Genomic DNA, 18,129 nt, shown 5'->3' with positions numbered 1-18,129 from the left:
TGCAGGGGACACGGGTTCGAGCCCTGGTCTGGGAAGATCCCACATGCCGCGGAGCAGCTGGGCCCGTGAGCCACAATTACTGAGCCTGCGCATCTGGAGCCTGTGCTCCGCAACAAGAGAGGCTGCGATAGTGAGAGGCCCGCGCACTGCGATGAAGAGTGGCCCCCACTTGCCGCAACTAGAGAAAGCCCTCGCACAGAAACGAAGACCCAACACAGCCATAAATAAATAAAATAAATAAATAAAATTAAAAAAAAAAAGAGAGTTCCTACTCAAAAAAAAAAAAGAAGAAACCTGCCCAGAAATCCTATGTATAATGCAAATTTAAACGATAAAAAAGCTCACATTAACTAAATTCAGGCAAGACTGATGTATAAGCCAGAATGTTAGTCCTGTTGAGAGACTAGATGTTTATATACCTTATAGAGGCTACCTGCATACAGCAACATTTCTTTGTCTCTCAATAACTGAAGCTATTACTTGTTTATATATTTGTTTTCACTCCACCTCTTCCCACAGAGGTTTTAGGAGGGGAATGAAACAGATTTATAATAATTCATAATTTTTCTCATTAATAATAATGATTATCACTGCTTCGTAAAGGACTCAATATTAGTCCTTGCTTTGACTTACAATACATCTTACGGTAAGAGACATCACAAAAGGAAATAGTTGATTCTTTCACATTTCGAAGTTGCTTACATAATTTACATACTTTGGACTTTGGGAATCTTAAAAATAAACCTCATCCTAAACTCAAATTTGAGTAAGTTTTGCTACATAGTATGTATTACATCCCACTCTTTGTGGCCAAAAGAAAAAAAAGAAAGGAAAAAACGGAAACACCACACTGATTACTTATACACACCCTTAAATCTTCTTCATTAATTTCTTCACTTATTTCCAAGCCAGTATCTTGAGATAACCGTCTTGAATATATATCTATTTCAGTTAAGCTCGCCTGAGGGGCCAATGACATTTTTCGTGTGGATGTTGCTGTCTTTCGGTGAATGCTTTGACCTTGGTTCACTGAGGAGCAGGTCATAAGGTTCAGGACTGACTGCCTCCTTCGTCCCTGAAATGTGGGACCAGCATTGATCATGTTGCTCCGAGGCAGGATCGCCTCTCCCAGTTCAGAACCGGGAACTAAAGATAGTCTTCTCTCTAAAGGCTCAACAGAATCTTCTTCGATGCCATTCATTTGTAATGGAGCCTTCTGTACAATTGAAAATTTCCTCATAGAGCTGATTGAATTGAGAATGGAGTTCTTCCTTTTTTCACCAAACTCTCCAGTCTGTTTAAAAGATTGCTTTTTCGTTTCATTCCAGGACACAGAAGTATCTCCTTCTATTGAGAAACGCCGTAAAGTCTCAGTTATGATTGAATTTCTTCGTTCTGCAGTAAACTGGTCAAAAGTGTCATGTCCCATGAGCTTGGAGCTGAAGTCGGGCCGTTGATTTTGTAACTCAGAAAATGTCCCATAAAAATAGCTGCTACCTTCATGTAAAATTAATATTTTGTCAGCTTTCTTTAAATGTTCCATTTTAGAAGTGACCAAAATCCTAGTTTTGTTAGCCATCAATTTACAGACACAGCTTTAAGAATATAAAAATATATAAATATTAATTTTATAAACAATTTATTACAATAGTATATATATTGCATTTTAACATTTTATTAACCTATTCTTATATAAAACCTCTATCATACAATGTTATAATACTTAAAATAATTTTAAAAGTAAATATTCAATAGTAACTAATTTGCACTTCTTGAATTATTATGGCATGCAATACTGTATTATTGAATTATTATAGTATGCTACATTATAAAGTTGAGTGTTAACAGACCTAGAATGAAATTAAATATCTGATATTAAATAAACATTTGACTTTGAACGAACTGGTTACCCTCTGGGTCATGGCTGATTCATCTAGAAAATGAGGGAATCATTAGATGACCTTAAGATTCCTTAGGGTTTATATTTCTACGTGTCTTCTAAAATGTCAGAGCTTTCTTGTTCTTTAAATTTTCTACTCATTTCCTTTTATATTTTAAGTTGACCACCAGTTTTGTCCTCAAGAGCTTATATTAAGACTAATTTGATTTGTTAAACACACAACAACGATAAACCTGAGAATTGGATAATAAATTTGATCCTCCTCCAACAAAACTTCCCTCTAAGTCTAGAAGTAAATTCTGACTAGAACCATCTAAGGGAGACCAATTTCTTTTTGGCATTAAAACATTTTATATTATATACTGATAGAAAGAGGCATCATTCTAGTCTATACTCTAACATACTAACATAACTAGCAAAGTTTATATTGGTAAGAAGGTACTTATAGTTACAGGATTATAAAAATAGTATCATAGGCATTAAATTTTGCTAAATTCTAGGAAAGGTGCTTCTAGGAATAATATGGCCATTTTATACACACACAGTCTACATCCTTATTGATTAAAATGAATCATGATAATTCTCTTAATAAACTACTTTATAGTCTATGAAATCATTTTGAAACCTTAAAATCAAGTTATATAACTAACTGTTCCTGTTAGGAACTTCACATACGTTGAGCCCTAATGGGAGCTCCAATGAAATGTATACCCTGAGCTTTGTGTGACTGAGGAGAAGGTTCTGAAGGAGGTATTGAGGTAGATGAATAGTCTGAGCATTCACCTATATTAAAACATTAAAACATTCAGTTTCTCTGGCTCCTTAAGAAGTTTACTACCTAAGGAGGAGATAAGATAAAATACTAACACGAAAAATGTGAATGAAAAATTTAAGTATAATAATCAATTAAAATAATATAAGCTATGTCACAAGACAATAATACTATAAAAACTACATAAATAGTGATTGTTAAAGTAATAATGGGAAAAATTGGTTCAGCATAAGGTGGACAGAAAAGTGGACGTGATCTTTAATCTTGACCGTGGAGGGAAGATCAGATTTGAATAAGTGGCTACATTACATTCTGCCATTCTGAGTCACAATGATGGTGGACATATTTCCCAAGGAATAATATGCAGCCTATGGTGGTATAGTTGTTCTTTCTTGTCTTTTAGCATGAATATGTTATTCAAAGAACATACCTTTCAAATATTTCTTTCTCTGTTAACACATCTAGGTATCCAAAAGGAGAGTCTAATAGGTACAAATCAGCATCTCTGTATACTGCTCTAAAAAGAAAATGGAAATGAAATTAGATTCCTTCAATATTTCCCATGTCTTCTGGTATAGATGATTTTAAGTGAAGAACAAAAAGATAAGTCATATGTGATTTTTATGGCTTTTCACAATACTCCAAAAACTGCTGAAGTGGTTTTGCTAAATATAAGTGACATACACTTGAAGTTACAAAAGTTACAAACTGAATCACACCACACATACAATTTTAAGTATTACCTTAAAAAAGAAAAAGAAAACCTTTTAACAATAGTCTCTATTTACAGCCAAGCACTATGCCACACGCTGGGAATACAATGGTAAAAATTACACAAGCTCTGCCCTCAAAGGTCTTGCATTTTGGTGGGAAACAAAGAAGAATAGACTGTTTCAAACCTGTAAAATGTCAGAGACAGCACCTAAATTGCAGCACTTATGTGAAATTATTTTTTTAATATTTTTCCAGTGTTGACTGTTACCGACAAATTGATAGCAGTGTTGTTACGGCTGTATGATTGATATTGCTCTTTGGTCCTTATAGTCTTAGTTTCTGGACCATACTCTTAAAAATTCCACACAAGTGAAGGATGAAAAATTTGCAATGAAAATGTATACCCATATTGTTTTATATTATAAAATTTTAGAAAATTTTACTATTTTCTAAGTTAAAAAATAAAATTTTATGAGCAAGTAAAATCTTCATTAAGTTGATCTTAGGACAGTAATAAGAAGAAGATATGGTCCCATATGAACGGAAGTGAGGCAACTTCTTCATAACATTTAAATGTTTTCAGCTGTGGTTGTTAGTACCCTATGCCTGTGCCAGTCACATAGCATTCAGTGTTTATGTATAATTCTGTAAAAAAGGAAACTGTGTTTAGTCAGCAGGTAACTAAGAGAAGTAATAATAATAATAATAATTAAAAAACAGAAATGACAAAAAGTCAAAGTGAAAATCTAGAAGAACCTTTGCAGTGTAAATTATTTTTGAAGATAACACGTAAGAACTAGACAAAAGTCCCCCATCGAAATGTACCCTTGAGGGCTTCCTTCCCTTACTCAGCTCTTCTCTCTCTCCTACGCATCTATGACCACAGTTTCTCAAGAGATCAGAAATAACATATTCATCACCCCCAAATGGACAACATATGACACATTCAGATCAGAATAGCAATAAACAATTATTTTCTTTAATGCCTCAAACTGTGTGCATTTTATAATAAAACTGAATCTTCAACTGGTAAATACAAACTCAATTCTATACTGAATGCCTGAAGCCATAGAGCATATCCTACCTAAATTTGAAATGAAACGTTTAAGACAAGTCTTACTTTGGCTCACAGATTAATCAACTTTCAGTTATTTAGAAACTATTATTTTGTCTGTGAATTATCCATATCTATTGATTTATTACTTGACATTGTAATCCCAAGATCAAGGCGTGGTTTAATGTAGAGTCAAGACGACCTGGTTCAAACTGTAACCCTAGAATTTCCCAGTGTGGATTTTGGCAAGTTAAGATCTAACCTTCTCATTTATCTCATTATCTCTTCTATAAACTGGGGAGAACAATCCTTTTTTAGCAGAGTGATATGGGGATTAAGTAAAATTACACATGTACTCATGCACACCCAACCCAGAATAGTACTAGGCAACTGTACGTGCTCAGTGAGTTAGTTTCCTGTCCCAGCTTTTGAAAGCACAAGAAAGTAAGGGAAATAAGCCAAAATATCAATAGGTCAAGGTGATTTCTTGCTAACAACTTCGGCAACACAGTAAGAAGAATTTTGTTCATATAAAACTGGAGTAACATTTGCCATACCACATCACCAATAATTTTTTAAACTGACAGTTACAATTTAACCACAAAGGTTTCTTCTTGACACAAATTAACTATACATATATATACACTTCCCTTTGACACTTCAAAATGCTTAGACCAAGAATGTCTCCACCAAGGGACCACCATAGCCCTCACTATATTAGATGTGCTTGTCCTACTTATTTTTCTTTAAAGATTACAGACTTTAAGCTAAGTGACATCATTTGCCCTGCTATTTCTGTCATGAGATTAATTAGTTATGTTGAAAATTTTGAAAATTTATGTTTATCTAAACCAAGAAGCATAAACAGAAGCCTAGAGCAGGTGTGTACATTTTGGGATGGGGCAAGCAAGGAACTGTATGAAGGACCAAATAAAAATTTACATCTTCTCTTTCACTCTGCTAGGCAGAGTGCCAGGGTTTTCCATTTGTAGTAAATCATATCATGAGGCAAACAAACACACACACCAACATAAGGCTATGCATTTTTAAAAAGCCATCAGCTTTATCAGACGTGAATACTATATCATTAACTATAGTTCTTAAAGGTTATTCTTAACCTGTTACCTATAAGATCCCGGGCACTTTTCAATTCCGGAAACAGAATATAAAGAAATAGAGAATCATCTATAATTTTTTACATGCATGATATTTACAACAAATGCTCGCTGGACCAATAATCAGATATTCACCTTGCTAAAGAAATTCTTGCTTGCTGCCCTCCACTCAATGTGATTCCACCATCTCCAAGAACTATGTTGTCTTTCTCTGCAAATTTGGAGATGTCCTGTTATCAAAAATAGACAGAGAGGAATTGTCAGTATGTTGGATCTGAATTTGAAAGGTACATTTTCCTTCAAATGCAATCGTATATCAGACTTCTGCTTTAACCACAGCAGAAATTGTGAACACCGCATCTCAGTTATTTTAAATGCATTTCAATTGCTCAAAATGTTGTTGAAATTTTATAAAGAAAACTTTCTTTAATTTTTCAAATGTTATTTATGATAATTAAATAAGAATTGGAAAATATCAGAAAGTAAAGCATATGCATATTTATGATACGTAAAGACGTGTGTATATCATCCATTGACCATTTTACAAACCCAAGTGCTATTAATGTGCTAAAGTGCACTTCCTTTCAATTTATATTCACTCCTTTAAAAGGAAATCCCCAAAGATGAATAAACCTCCTAATAAGAGAAACTAAAAGAATACCATTTACAGCTCCCTGCAGTATCTAAGCATATTCAGTGACCAGGGGCACAAGGCACCTCTTTTCCACACTTCTCTCACCTACCCACCCAAACAACACAGCTTTCTCCCTCATCCATCCTCCCACCTCATTCTTATGTCCTCTCCCCATCCGCTCTGTCTCTCCTGTCACCTCCCTGCCACACGTGTCCTGTCATCCCTTCTCCAGTTAACGAACTCTGTGGCAACAACCATGCTAGACATTGTAAAAGATTAGAATTTATAAAAAATAATCTTCAAATTGCAGTCATTGTAAGTCTAACTTGGAAAATAAGCCATAATCCTGGAGAAAGCTAAAAACCATCCCAAAGAATCAATTAACCATTTTAAGAGAATAAAACAATATGCAATTAATTGGCAAATTAATTGTTCAGAATATAGAAGTATTGTAAAGTAGATAGAAAATGCTATAAGGCGTTCTGGAATAGGTGAGGTTTGCCCTGAGACTTGAGAATGTGACGAGTTGGATGGATAGGATTCTCTCTTTAATTCAAAACAAGTTCTTTGTCTTTTCTTTTCTCACCCCCATACATCTTCTCTTTTCTTTTGTTACCACCTTCTTCTCTCTCCCTCTATTAAAAATACTCTTCCGAGGGAGATTAACCAAGATGGCGGAGTAGAAGGACGTGCTCTCACTCCCTCTTGCAAGAGCACCAGAATCACAACTGGCTGCTGGACAATCATCAACAGGAAGACACTGGACTTCACCAAGGAGGATACCCCACGTCCAAGGACAGAGGAGAAGCCACAGTGAGACGGTAGGAGGGGCGCAATCAGAGTAAAATCAAATCCCATAACTGCTGGGTGGGTGACTCACAGACTGGCGAGCACTTATACCACAGAAGTCCACCCACTGGAGTGAACGTTCTGAGCCCCACGTCAGGCTTCCCAACCTGGGGGTCCGGCAATGGGAGGAGGAATTCATAGAGAATCAGACTTTGAAGCCTAGTGGGAATTGATTGCAGGACTTCGACAGGACTGGGGGAAACAGAGACCCCACTCTTGGAGGGCGCACACAAAATAGTGTGTGCATCGGGACCCAGGGGAAGGAGCAGTGACCCTGGGGGAGACTGAACCAGACATACCTGCTGGTGTTGGGGGGTCTCCTGCAGAGGCGGGGGCTGGCTCTGTTTCACCGTGGGGACAAGGACACTGGCAGCGGAGGTTCTGGGAAGTACTCCTTGGCGTGAGCCCTCCAAGAGTCTGCCATTAGCCCCACCAAAGAGACCCCGTAGGCTCCAGTGTTGGGTTGCCTCAGGCAAAACAACCAACAGGGAGGGAACCCAGCCCCACCCATCAACAGTCAAGTGCATTAAAGTTTTACGGAGCTCTGACCGCCACAGCAACAGTCAGCTCTACCCACCTCCAGAGCCTCCCATCAAGCCTCTTAGATAGCCTCAACCACCAGAGGGCAGACAGCAGAAGCAAGAAAAACTACAGTCCTGCAGCCTGTGGAACAGAAACCACATTTACAGAAAGATAGACAAGATGAAAAGGCAGAGGGCTATATACCAGATGAAGGAACAAGAAAAAACCCCAGAAAAACAACTAAATGAAGTGGAGATAGGCAACCTTCCAGAAAAAGAATTCAGAGTAATGATAGTGAAGATGATCCAGGACCTTGGAATAAGAATGGAGGCAAAGATTGAGAAGATGCAAGAAATGATTAACAAAGACCTAGAAGAGTTAAAGAACAAGCAAACAGAGATGACCAATACAATAACTGAAATGAAAACTACACTAGAAGGAATCCATATCAGAATAACTGAGGCAGAAGAACGGATAAGTGACCTGGAAGACAGAATGGTGGAATTCACTGCTGTGGAACAGACTAAAGAAAAAAGAATGAAAAGAAATGAAGACAGCCTAAGAGACCTCTGGGACAACATTAAACGCAACAACATTCGCATTATAGGGGTCACAGAAGGAGAAGAGAGAGAGAAAGGACCAGAGAAAATATTTGAAGAGATTATAGTCGAAAACTTCCCTAACATGGGAAAGGAAATAGCCACCCAAGTCCAGGAAGTGCAGAGAGTCCCATACAGGATAAACCCAAGGAGAAGCACGCAGAGACACATAGTAATCAAAGTGGCAAAAATTAAAGACAAAGAAAAATTATTGAAAGCAGCAAGGGAAAAACGACAAGTAACATACAAGGGAATTCCCATAAGGTGAACAGCTGATTTCTCAGCAGAAACTCTACAAGCCAGAAGGGAGTGGCATGATATACTTAAAGTGATGAAAGGGAAGAACCTACAACCAAGATTACTCTACCCGGCAAGGATCTCATTTAGATTTGATGGAGAAATCAAAAGTTTTACAGACAAGCAAAAGCTAAGAGAATTCAGCACCACCAAACCAGCTCTACAACAAATGTTAAAGGAACTTCTCTAAGTGGGAAACACAAGAGAAGAAAAGGACCTACAAAAACAAACCCAAAACGATTAAGAAAATGGTCATAGGAACATACATATTGATAATTACCTTAAACGTGAATGGATTAAATGCTCCAACCAAAAGACACAGGCTTGCTGAATGGATACAAAAACAAGACCCATATATATGCTGTCTACAAGAGACCCACTTCAGACCTAGGGACCCATACAGACTGAAAGTGAGGGGATGGAAAAAGATATTCCATGCAAATGGAAATCAAAAGAAAGCTGGAGTAGCTATACTCATATCAGATAAAATAGATTTTAAAATAAAGAATGTTACAAGAGACAAGGAAGGACACTATGTAATGATCAAGGGATCAATCCAAGAAGAAGATATAACAATTATAAATATATATGCACCCAACATAGGAGCACCTCAATACATAAGGCAACTGCTAACAGCTATAAAAGAGGAAATTGATAGTAACACAATAATAGTGGGGGACTTTAACACCTCACTTACACCAATGGACAGATCATCCAAAATGAAAATAAATAAGGAAACAGAAGCTTTAAATGACACAATAGACCAGATAGATTTAATTGATATTTATAGGACATTCCATCCAAAAACAGCAGATTACACGTTCTTCTCAAGTGCGCACGGAACATTCTCCAGGATAGATCACATCTTGGGTCACAAATCAAGCCTCAGTAAATTTAAGAAAATTGAAATCATATCAAGCATCTTTTCTGACCACAACGCTATGAGATTAGAAATGAATTACAGGGGAAAAAACGTAAAAAACACAAACACATGGAGGCTAAACAATACGTTACTAAATAACCAAGAGATCACTGAAGAAATCAAAGAGGAAATCAAAAAATATCTAGAGACAAATGACAATGAAAACACAACCATCCAAAACCTATGGGATGCAGCAAAAGCAGTTCTAGGAGGGAAGTTTATAGCTATACAAGCCTACCTAAAGAAACAAGAAAAATCTCAAGTAAACAAGCTAACCTTACACCTAAAGAAACTAGAGAAAGAAGAACAAACAAAACCCAAAGTTAGCAGAAGGAAAGAAATCATAAAGATCAGAGCGGAAATAAATGAAATAGAAACAAAGAAAACAATAGCAAAGATCAATAAAACTAAAAGCTGGTTCTTTGAGAAGATAAACAAAATTGGTAAGCCATTAGCCAGACTCATCAAGAAAAAGAGGGAGAGGACTCAAATCAATAAAATCAGAAATGAAAAAGGAGAAGTTACAACAGACACCGCAGAAATACAAAGCATCCTAAGAGACTACTACAAGCAACTTTATGCCAATAAAATGGACAACCTGGAAGAAATGGACAAATTCTTAGAAAGGTATAACCTTCCAAGACTGAACCAGGAAGAAGTAGAAAATATGAACAGACCAATCACAAGTAATGAAATTGAAACTGTGATTAAAAATCTTCCAACAAACAAAAGTCCAGGACCAGATGGCTTCACAGGTGAATTCTATCAAACATTTAGAGAAGAGCTAACACCTATCCTTCTCAAACTCTTCCAAAAAATTGCAGAGGAAGGAACACTCCCAAATTCATTCTATGAGGCCACCATCACCCTGATACCAAAACCAGACAAAGACACTACAAAAAAAGAAAATTACAGACCAATATCACTGATGAATATAGATGCAAAAATCCTCAACAAAATACTAGCAAACAGAATCCAACAACACATTAAAAGGATCATACACCATGATCAAGTGGGAGTTATCCCAGGGATGCAAGGATTCTTCAATATACGCAAATCAATCAATGTGATACACCATATTAACAAATTGAAGAATAAAAACCATATGATCATCTCAATAGATGCAGAAAAAGCTTTTGACAAAATTCAACACCCATTTATGATAAAAACTCTCCAGAAAGTGGGCATAGAGGGAACCTACCTCAACATAATAAAGGCCATATATGACAAACCCACAGCAAACATCATTCTCAACGGTGAAAAACTGAAAGCATTTCCTCTAAGATCAGGAACGAGACAAGGATGTCCACTCTCACCACTATTATTCAACATAGTTCTGGAAGTCCTAGCCACGGCAATCAGAGAAGAAAAAGAAATAAAAGGAATACAAATTGGAAAAGAAGAAGTAAAACTGTCACTGTTTGCAGATGACATGATACTATACATAGAGAATCCTAAAACTGCCACCAGAAAACTGCTAGAGCTAATTAATGAATATAGTAATGTTGCAGGATACAAAATTAATGCACAGAAATCTCTTGCATTCCTATACACTAATGATGAAAAATCTGAAAGAGAAATTATGGAAACACTCCCATTTTCCATTGCAACAAAAAGAATAAAATACCTAGGAATAAACCTACCTAGGGAGACAAAAGACCTGTATGCAGAAAACTATAAGACACTGATGAAAGAAATTAAAGATGATACCAACAGATGGAGAGATATACCATGTTCTTGGAGTGGAAGAATCAACATTGTGAAAATGACTATACTACCCAAAGCAATCTACAGATTCAATGCAATCCCTATCAAATTACCAATGGCATTTTTTACGGAGCTAGAACAAATCATCTTAAAATTTGTATGGAGACACAAAAGACCCCGAATAGCCAAAGCAGTCTTGAGGGAAAAAAACGGAGCTGGAGGAATCAGGCTCCCTGACTTCAGACTATACTACAAAGCAACAGTAATCAAGACAATATGGTACTGGCACAAAAACAGAAACATAGATCAATGGAACAAGATAGAAACCCAGAGATAAACCCACGCACCTATGGTCAACTAATCTATGACAAAGGAGGCAAAGATATACAATGGAGAAAAGACAGTCTCTTCAATAAGTGGTGCTGGGAGAACTGGACAGCTACATGTAAAAGAATGAAATTAGAATACTCCCTAACACCATACACAAAAATAAACTCAAAATGGATTAGAGACCTAAATGTAAGACTGGACACTATAAAACTCTTAGAGGAAAACATAGGAAGAACACTCTTTGACATAAATCAGAGCAAGATCTTTTTTGATCCACCTCCTAGAGTAATGGAAATAAAAACAAAAATAAACAAATGGGACCTAATGAAACTTCAAAGCTTTTGCACAGCAAAGGAAACCATAAACAAGACGAAAAGACAACCCTCAGAATGGGAGAAAATATTTGCAAACGAATCAACGGACAAAGGATTAATCTCCAAAATATATAAACAGCTCATTCAGCTCAATATTAAAGAAACAAACACCCCTATCCAAAAATGGGCAGAAGACCTAAATAGACATTTCTCCAAAGAAGACATACAGACGGCCACGAAGCACATGAAAAGATGCTCAACATCACTAATTATTAGAGAAATGCAAATCAAAACTACAATGAGGTATCACCTCACACCAGTTAGAATGGGCATCATCAGAAAATCTACAAACAACAAATGCTGGAGAGGGTGTGGAGAAAAGGGAACCCTCTTGCACTGTTGGTGGGAATGTAAATTGATACAGCCACTATGGAGAACAATATGGAGGTTCCTTAAAAAACCAAAAATAGAATTACCGTATGACCCAGCAATCCCACTACTGGGCATATACCCAGAGAAAACCATAATTCAAAAAGTCACATGCACCCAAATGTTCATTGCAGCACTATTTACAATAGCCAGGTCATGGAAGCAACCTAAATGCCCATCAACAGACGAATGGATAAAAAAGTTGTGGTACATATATACAATGGAATATTACTCAGCCATAAAAAGGAACGAAATTGAGTCATTTGTTGAGATGTGGATGGATCTAGAGACTGTCATACAGAGTGAAGTAAGTCAGAAAGAGAAAAACAAATATCGTATATTAACGCATGTATGTGGAACCTAGAAAAATGGTACAGATGAGCCGGTTTGCAGGGCAGAAGTTGAGACACAGATGTAGAGAACAGACATATGGACACCAAGGGGGGAAAACTGCGGTGGGGTGGGGATGGTGGTGTGCTGAATTGGGCGATTGGGATTGACATGTATACACTGATGTGTATAAAATTGATGACTAATAAGAACCTGCAGTATAAACAAACAAACAAACAAAACAACTAATACTAAACTTTCATTGGGTTATTTGTATGGAAATATGTTAATATAAATGTTTCAGACATTACATGAAATTTCTAAAAATCTTATATGTTCTGGTATAATGTTATAAGTCATAATCCTAGTTATTACTTTAAAATGTATATCTCAGAAATAACTAATTTTCTTGTCAACTGCATTATTATGAACTTTCATCAAATCTCTTACCGTGGTCATTTTTAAGTCTTTTGTCATTTACAGACAGTTCTGGGTGTACTCTGATGCTTTTGTAAATATGTTCCTATAAAAGGGTTTCATCTTCAGGAAATTCATGGAAAAGACTCTGACAAGTACAGGTTTCTGGTACCTGACTGTACTGCTGAACTGAATGAATAAGCATTTTCAGAACTCTAATGAAAAACTGATGAGCTCATAAAAGTGCTAACAAAAGATCAAGATGAAAAAAAAATTAATTACATGGGACTGAGTGAACTGATGAGGATGAGTATAATTTTTGTGACTTTCTGTTTGAATTTAAAAAAAGAAAAAATCCCACAAGGATTCAGAGGCAAAGAATATACAAATCAATTTTCACTGCAAAGTAAAGGAGCTGTTACAGTGGAGGATTACTGGACTGAATGTCAATATTATGACATAGTATGAGTGTGTTTCATGTTTGGTAATTGCAATCATTGTTGCTTTTGTTGTGGTCATCCATGTACAATGCTTGGTGTCAGTCTATTTATCTCTTGTAAAAATAAAATACAGTGTGTGTGAAAAAAAAATAATGAATATATACACACAAAAGTTAAAAAAAAAAAAATACTCTTCCACTCTATTCCTCCTTTTTCTTTCACAATCTAGAAGCAGCACATCAGCTCTCCTTGACCTGACATGAACATTACCTGTATTTAAATTGTCAAAATGGTTACTTATATTGTCCATTTGTTTCTGTTATCCACCATATGAAAGTCAAATAGAACTTCATACACAAAACTGTAAACTCACAAAGCTGGTAAATTAGTACATGATCATTCATATTAAGAGCTAGTTGGCAGCTCCTGTAGGCTTAGAACCATGCCAGCCACTGCTCCCAAGGAATGGCTGCTGTCAATACTCCTGAGCTAAGGGGACCAAAAAGTATCAAAAATGTGGCTTAAAAAATGCTGACATGTTGGAGGAGATACAGCAGGACCCAGTGGAGCCAGCTACTCAGGCACTGGAGAAATACAACACAGAGAGGTCATTGAGACCCATATAGCACTGTGATGTGGAGGACCTTCTGTAGTTATGACACACGTGAAACGAAGTGCTTCATTTCTTTCCACTGGACTGAATTTTTTTGTTCAACTCATGGACCAGGCCACATAACCAGGATTCCATCCAAATAACAAGGACTACAGCTAAATTCCACACCCGAGGTCTTAAATCTCAGTCTTGCTAAGGGAGCATGTCCAGGAGCACCTCAGCCTTTAAGCCTTTAGTGAGCAGTTCTATGCAGCACAACCTCTGTACTCAATTTAGAGCAATTAGTAAAATGGCTCACATGTGTATTTCTTCTCTGCTGCACCATATTTTCCTTCCCCATATCCCATTCCCTTTTAAAAAAATTAAATCTTTTAGAGGAAAAGAAAGAATAATTTATCTTATATGAATAGATTGAGTTCAGGCTTTTGTAAAGGAGGCACATTTTCTAACACAATCTTTTTTTTTTTTTTTTGGCTGTGTTGGGTCTTTGTTGCTGTGCGCGGGCTCTCTCTAGTTGCAGCGAGCGGGGGATACTGCTTGTTGGGGTGCACGGGCTTATTGCAGTGGCTTCTCTTGTTGCGGAGCACGGGCTATAGGTGTGCAGGCTTCAGTAGTTGTGGCTCGCGGGCTCAGTAGTAGTGGCTCGCGGGATCTAGAGCACAGGCTCAGTAGTTGTGGCACACGGGCTTAGTTGCTCCTCGGTATGTGGGATCTTCCCGGACCAGGGCTTGAACCCGTGTCCCCGGCACTGGCAGGTGGATTCTTAACCACTGTGCCACCAGGGAAGCCCTCTGACACAATCTTAAAAAACCAGAGGTTGCTGGAATTATTGGAGTTTTTTTTTTTTTCAAATTTGAATTCAATACAGTATCAGTTAAATCAGTTAAAATTTCTATTTTTTTTTAAGTTTAGAAATATCAGTGGTTATTTTGATGGTACGCTTATAACACTGTTACACTTAGGGGATTATAGATTTGGAGGGTGTAGAATCCTAGCCCAGTGCAAGAGTTTAACAAAGATTTGTGGAATGAAGGAAGAAAAAAGGAGAGAATGGATGAAGGAAAGGTAAACAAACATTAAGTGACAAAGAAACAGGTGCATATAAGAAAATAAGAAAGGTGTACAGCATAGAAAAAGAAAGAAAATGGGAAAAGGAATAATTGTCAGAAGAAGTAGACATCTGTAGGAAAAAGCAGGAAGATACTGGCAGCATAAAGAGACAAGAAAAGTGAAGGGAAAGATTGGAAATGATAGAAGACAAGGAACTATAATTGACACTTTAGCAAATATCCCTAGTGAATGTAAATGTCCAAAGAATACAAATGCAATTTATTTCAATAATTTTCTTTTCTTAAGACAGAATAAATAAGAGGCTGTTTTAGCCAAATTTCTCTCACAGGAGCCTGTAATATTCATCCTTTAAACAAGCCAAGGAAATAGGAGGGAGAAGGAAAAAGAAAATTCTCTTCCTTCTTTCCCATATGAGTAGGCTGAAACATAATATTAGAGAAAGAAATTGGAAGATCCTCAAGTGAGCGTAGGCTTTACATGTTCAGATTGAATGGAAAACCATCAATTTCCTCCAAAAAAGACCAGAAATAGCCATTCCTTTGAGTATCACTCCTCAAATCCTGACCTGGAACTGGTCCAGGGAAAGGAGAAAAATACATTAAGAAAATGAGGGATTCAAGGAAGGAATTGCTTAGATGGTTTCTTGGTACCAAGTTAATCTATTTCAATTATAACCACAAGCTACTCTGTTTCATTTTTATTTTCAGAACGCTATTAATTTTGAAGTCCTATGATAATGTACTCTGCCCCGTGCCTGGTCTATTCAGCACGTTTAGTCAGAAGCCACGCCTGCATCCCTGGGGTGCCCCAGGCCTGCCTGGCATGATGCCTGGTAAGTGACTGGTCATCTTCTTTGGCCTGCCTTAGACAGAATGGGATTTCTCAGTGTGAAATTTCCCCTCATACTTGGGAGAATTTCCAGGTTGGGTGTACCCTGGGAAAATGCCATGATGAACTGAATCTAAGCGTCTCTGCTCCCAGGTCACTGGTGAGCTGAAATCTGAATTATGTTTGCAGTGCCCATTTAGAGAGCTGTTGGGATGTCATGTAAACTATGCTAATGGTGATGGTTCAGTAAGTAACAAAGCTGGAATACTGAACTGCATAGCATGGGGCCCAGGATTTGAACCCTGCTCTGCAGGCTTATTGTGAAATCTCAGTTTCCTAACAGCTTTGTAACTTAATTCTCCTAACCATAAGCTAGGTGCAATTATAGTCCGTCTCTTATAAAGGGTGCTCAGTATAAGAATTAAGAATATGTCATATACAAAGCAATTCAATAAATATAAATCAATGAAATGAAATGTGCCAATCCAAGTAGAATATTTTTAATTCTAAAATAAAGTTTAAAACAAAATAGAGAACATTAATGGCAACATTGACCAGAGAGCACAATGACTTATTTTCTAGCTCTGTTTCCGCTAATAACTGGATAAGTAGCTTTGGGCAAGTCTATTCTGGCCTTCAGTTCTCCCTCTGTAAATGGGGGTAATAGTACCTTCCTTTAACAGTTGCAAAAATTTGAAGTAACTTCATATAAAGAGCTTGGCCCATAATGCACACTCAAACTTTGGTGATTTGCAATTTTAGAATGATATATTTACCAACAATCTGTGTACATCATTCATTTCCATTTGGCCTTGAGTAGAATGCTTACCTGATGTAATACTCTGCCCCATTCTCCTATTAAAGGAAAGGCAGATTCTTATTAAGGCCTGAAAATATAGCCTTTATTAGCATATGGTTGTAAGAAACGTACAAGGGATAATGTATCGGAAAAGAATCAGACTTAGAATTGGAAGCCGTGCATTCAAGTCCCAAGTTCACGTGCCTTTACCAGATGTACTTTTGTTGAGGATGCTATGTATGTAGTCACATGTTTTGAAACTAAAAGTCAAGGTTCTTAAGGGTGACACCATATTCCCAGACAAGATCTAGATACCTTCCAAATGCTACCTCTCTAGAGATGGTTAATTTTATTTAACATTTTAGCCATGGTAAATTGTGCTATGATATTTTTATTCATCTTATTATCTTCTCATTATAAAAGAATCAAGGAGGGTAGGGAATGCCAGTTCTCTACCTTCTTTTTTCTGAGAAACTTTTTCATGTTTTTGGGATGATTCTGTAGTATTTGATTTGAAATTTCCACTAGAATATGTTTCAGCAGTACAAACAAATAAGAAGGCTATTTTTAAATCCCCACACTTTCTGCTAATTGACTGACGTACTACTGAATGAAGAACACCTAGTTAGACAAATAAATATTTTAGCAATCAACATCACAGTAACCTTCTTGATGAGTCAACATCAGAATTCTATAATAAGAAAGCAGCTTGATGCAAGTTCCTTTCAGGAAGCTCTGTGCTTGAATTCACTGGTCCACATTTACTTGCAGTCTGGACTAGACTGGACTGGAAGTGTAACATTTTGTATTTCAAAATACATAGCTCCGGGCTTCCCTGGGGGCGCAGTGGTTAAGAATCCGCCTGCCAATGCAGGGGACACGGGTTCGAGCCCTGGTCCGGGAAGATCGCACATGCCATGGAACAACTAAGTCCATGCGCCACAACTACTGAGCCTGCGCTCTAGAGCCGGCGCTCCGCAACAAGGGAGGCCACCGCAATGAGAAGCCAGTGCACCGCAGCAAAGAGTAGCCCCCGCTGGCCTCAACTAGAGAAAGCCCGGGTGCAGCAACAGAGACCCAGTGCAGCCAAAAAAAAAAAAAAAAAAAAAAAACATAGCTCTGTCAGATGCTCTGTGATCTTCCCTGGCATTTGCTACCAAAAAAAAAAAAAGTCTACTTATAACACCATTGTACATAAATCATTGAGCTTTTGTGATTTTATTTCTATAAGATATATTCTCATGAATGAGACAGCATGGTCACAGGTATGTGTCTTCTTTCTTTTTAAAAGATACTGCTGCCAGAATCCTTTACAAAACAACTCTTAAAAGTAACAGTTCCAGGGCTTCCCTGGTGGCGCAGTGGTTGAGAATCCATCTGCCAATGCAGGGGACACAGGTTCAGGCCCTGGTCCCGGAAGATCCCACATGCCTCGGAGCAACTAAGCCTGTCCGCCACAACTACTGAGCCTGC

General features: G+C 37.3%; 1 protein-coding gene across 1 annotated transcript in view; it reads right to left on the bottom strand.

Moving 5' to 3' along the window:
* Window positions 1-18,129, bottom strand: part of CFTR (CF transmembrane conductance regulator) — a 199,644-nt gene that overhangs the window by 76,343 nt on the left and 105,172 nt on the right. The window contains exons 12-14 of the mRNA XM_061198249.1: window positions 5,691-5,785; window positions 3,103-3,189; window positions 869-1,595 (exon numbers count right to left, since the gene is read on the bottom strand). Of these exons, the coding sequence (XP_061054232.1) occupies window positions 869-1,595; window positions 3,103-3,189; window positions 5,691-5,785 (909 nt within the window). The remainder of the gene's footprint in view (window positions 1-868; window positions 1,596-3,102; window positions 3,190-5,690; window positions 5,786-18,129) is intronic.

The sequence above is a fragment of the Eubalaena glacialis genome, chromosome 8 (genome assembly GCF_028564815.1).
Source record: "Eubalaena glacialis isolate mEubGla1 chromosome 8, mEubGla1.1.hap2.+ XY, whole genome shotgun sequence".
NCBI lineage: Eukaryota > Metazoa > Chordata > Mammalia > Artiodactyla > Balaenidae > Eubalaena > Eubalaena glacialis.
Note: the sequence above shows the minus strand (reverse complement) of the source record. Positions and strands in the feature narration are given on the sequence as shown.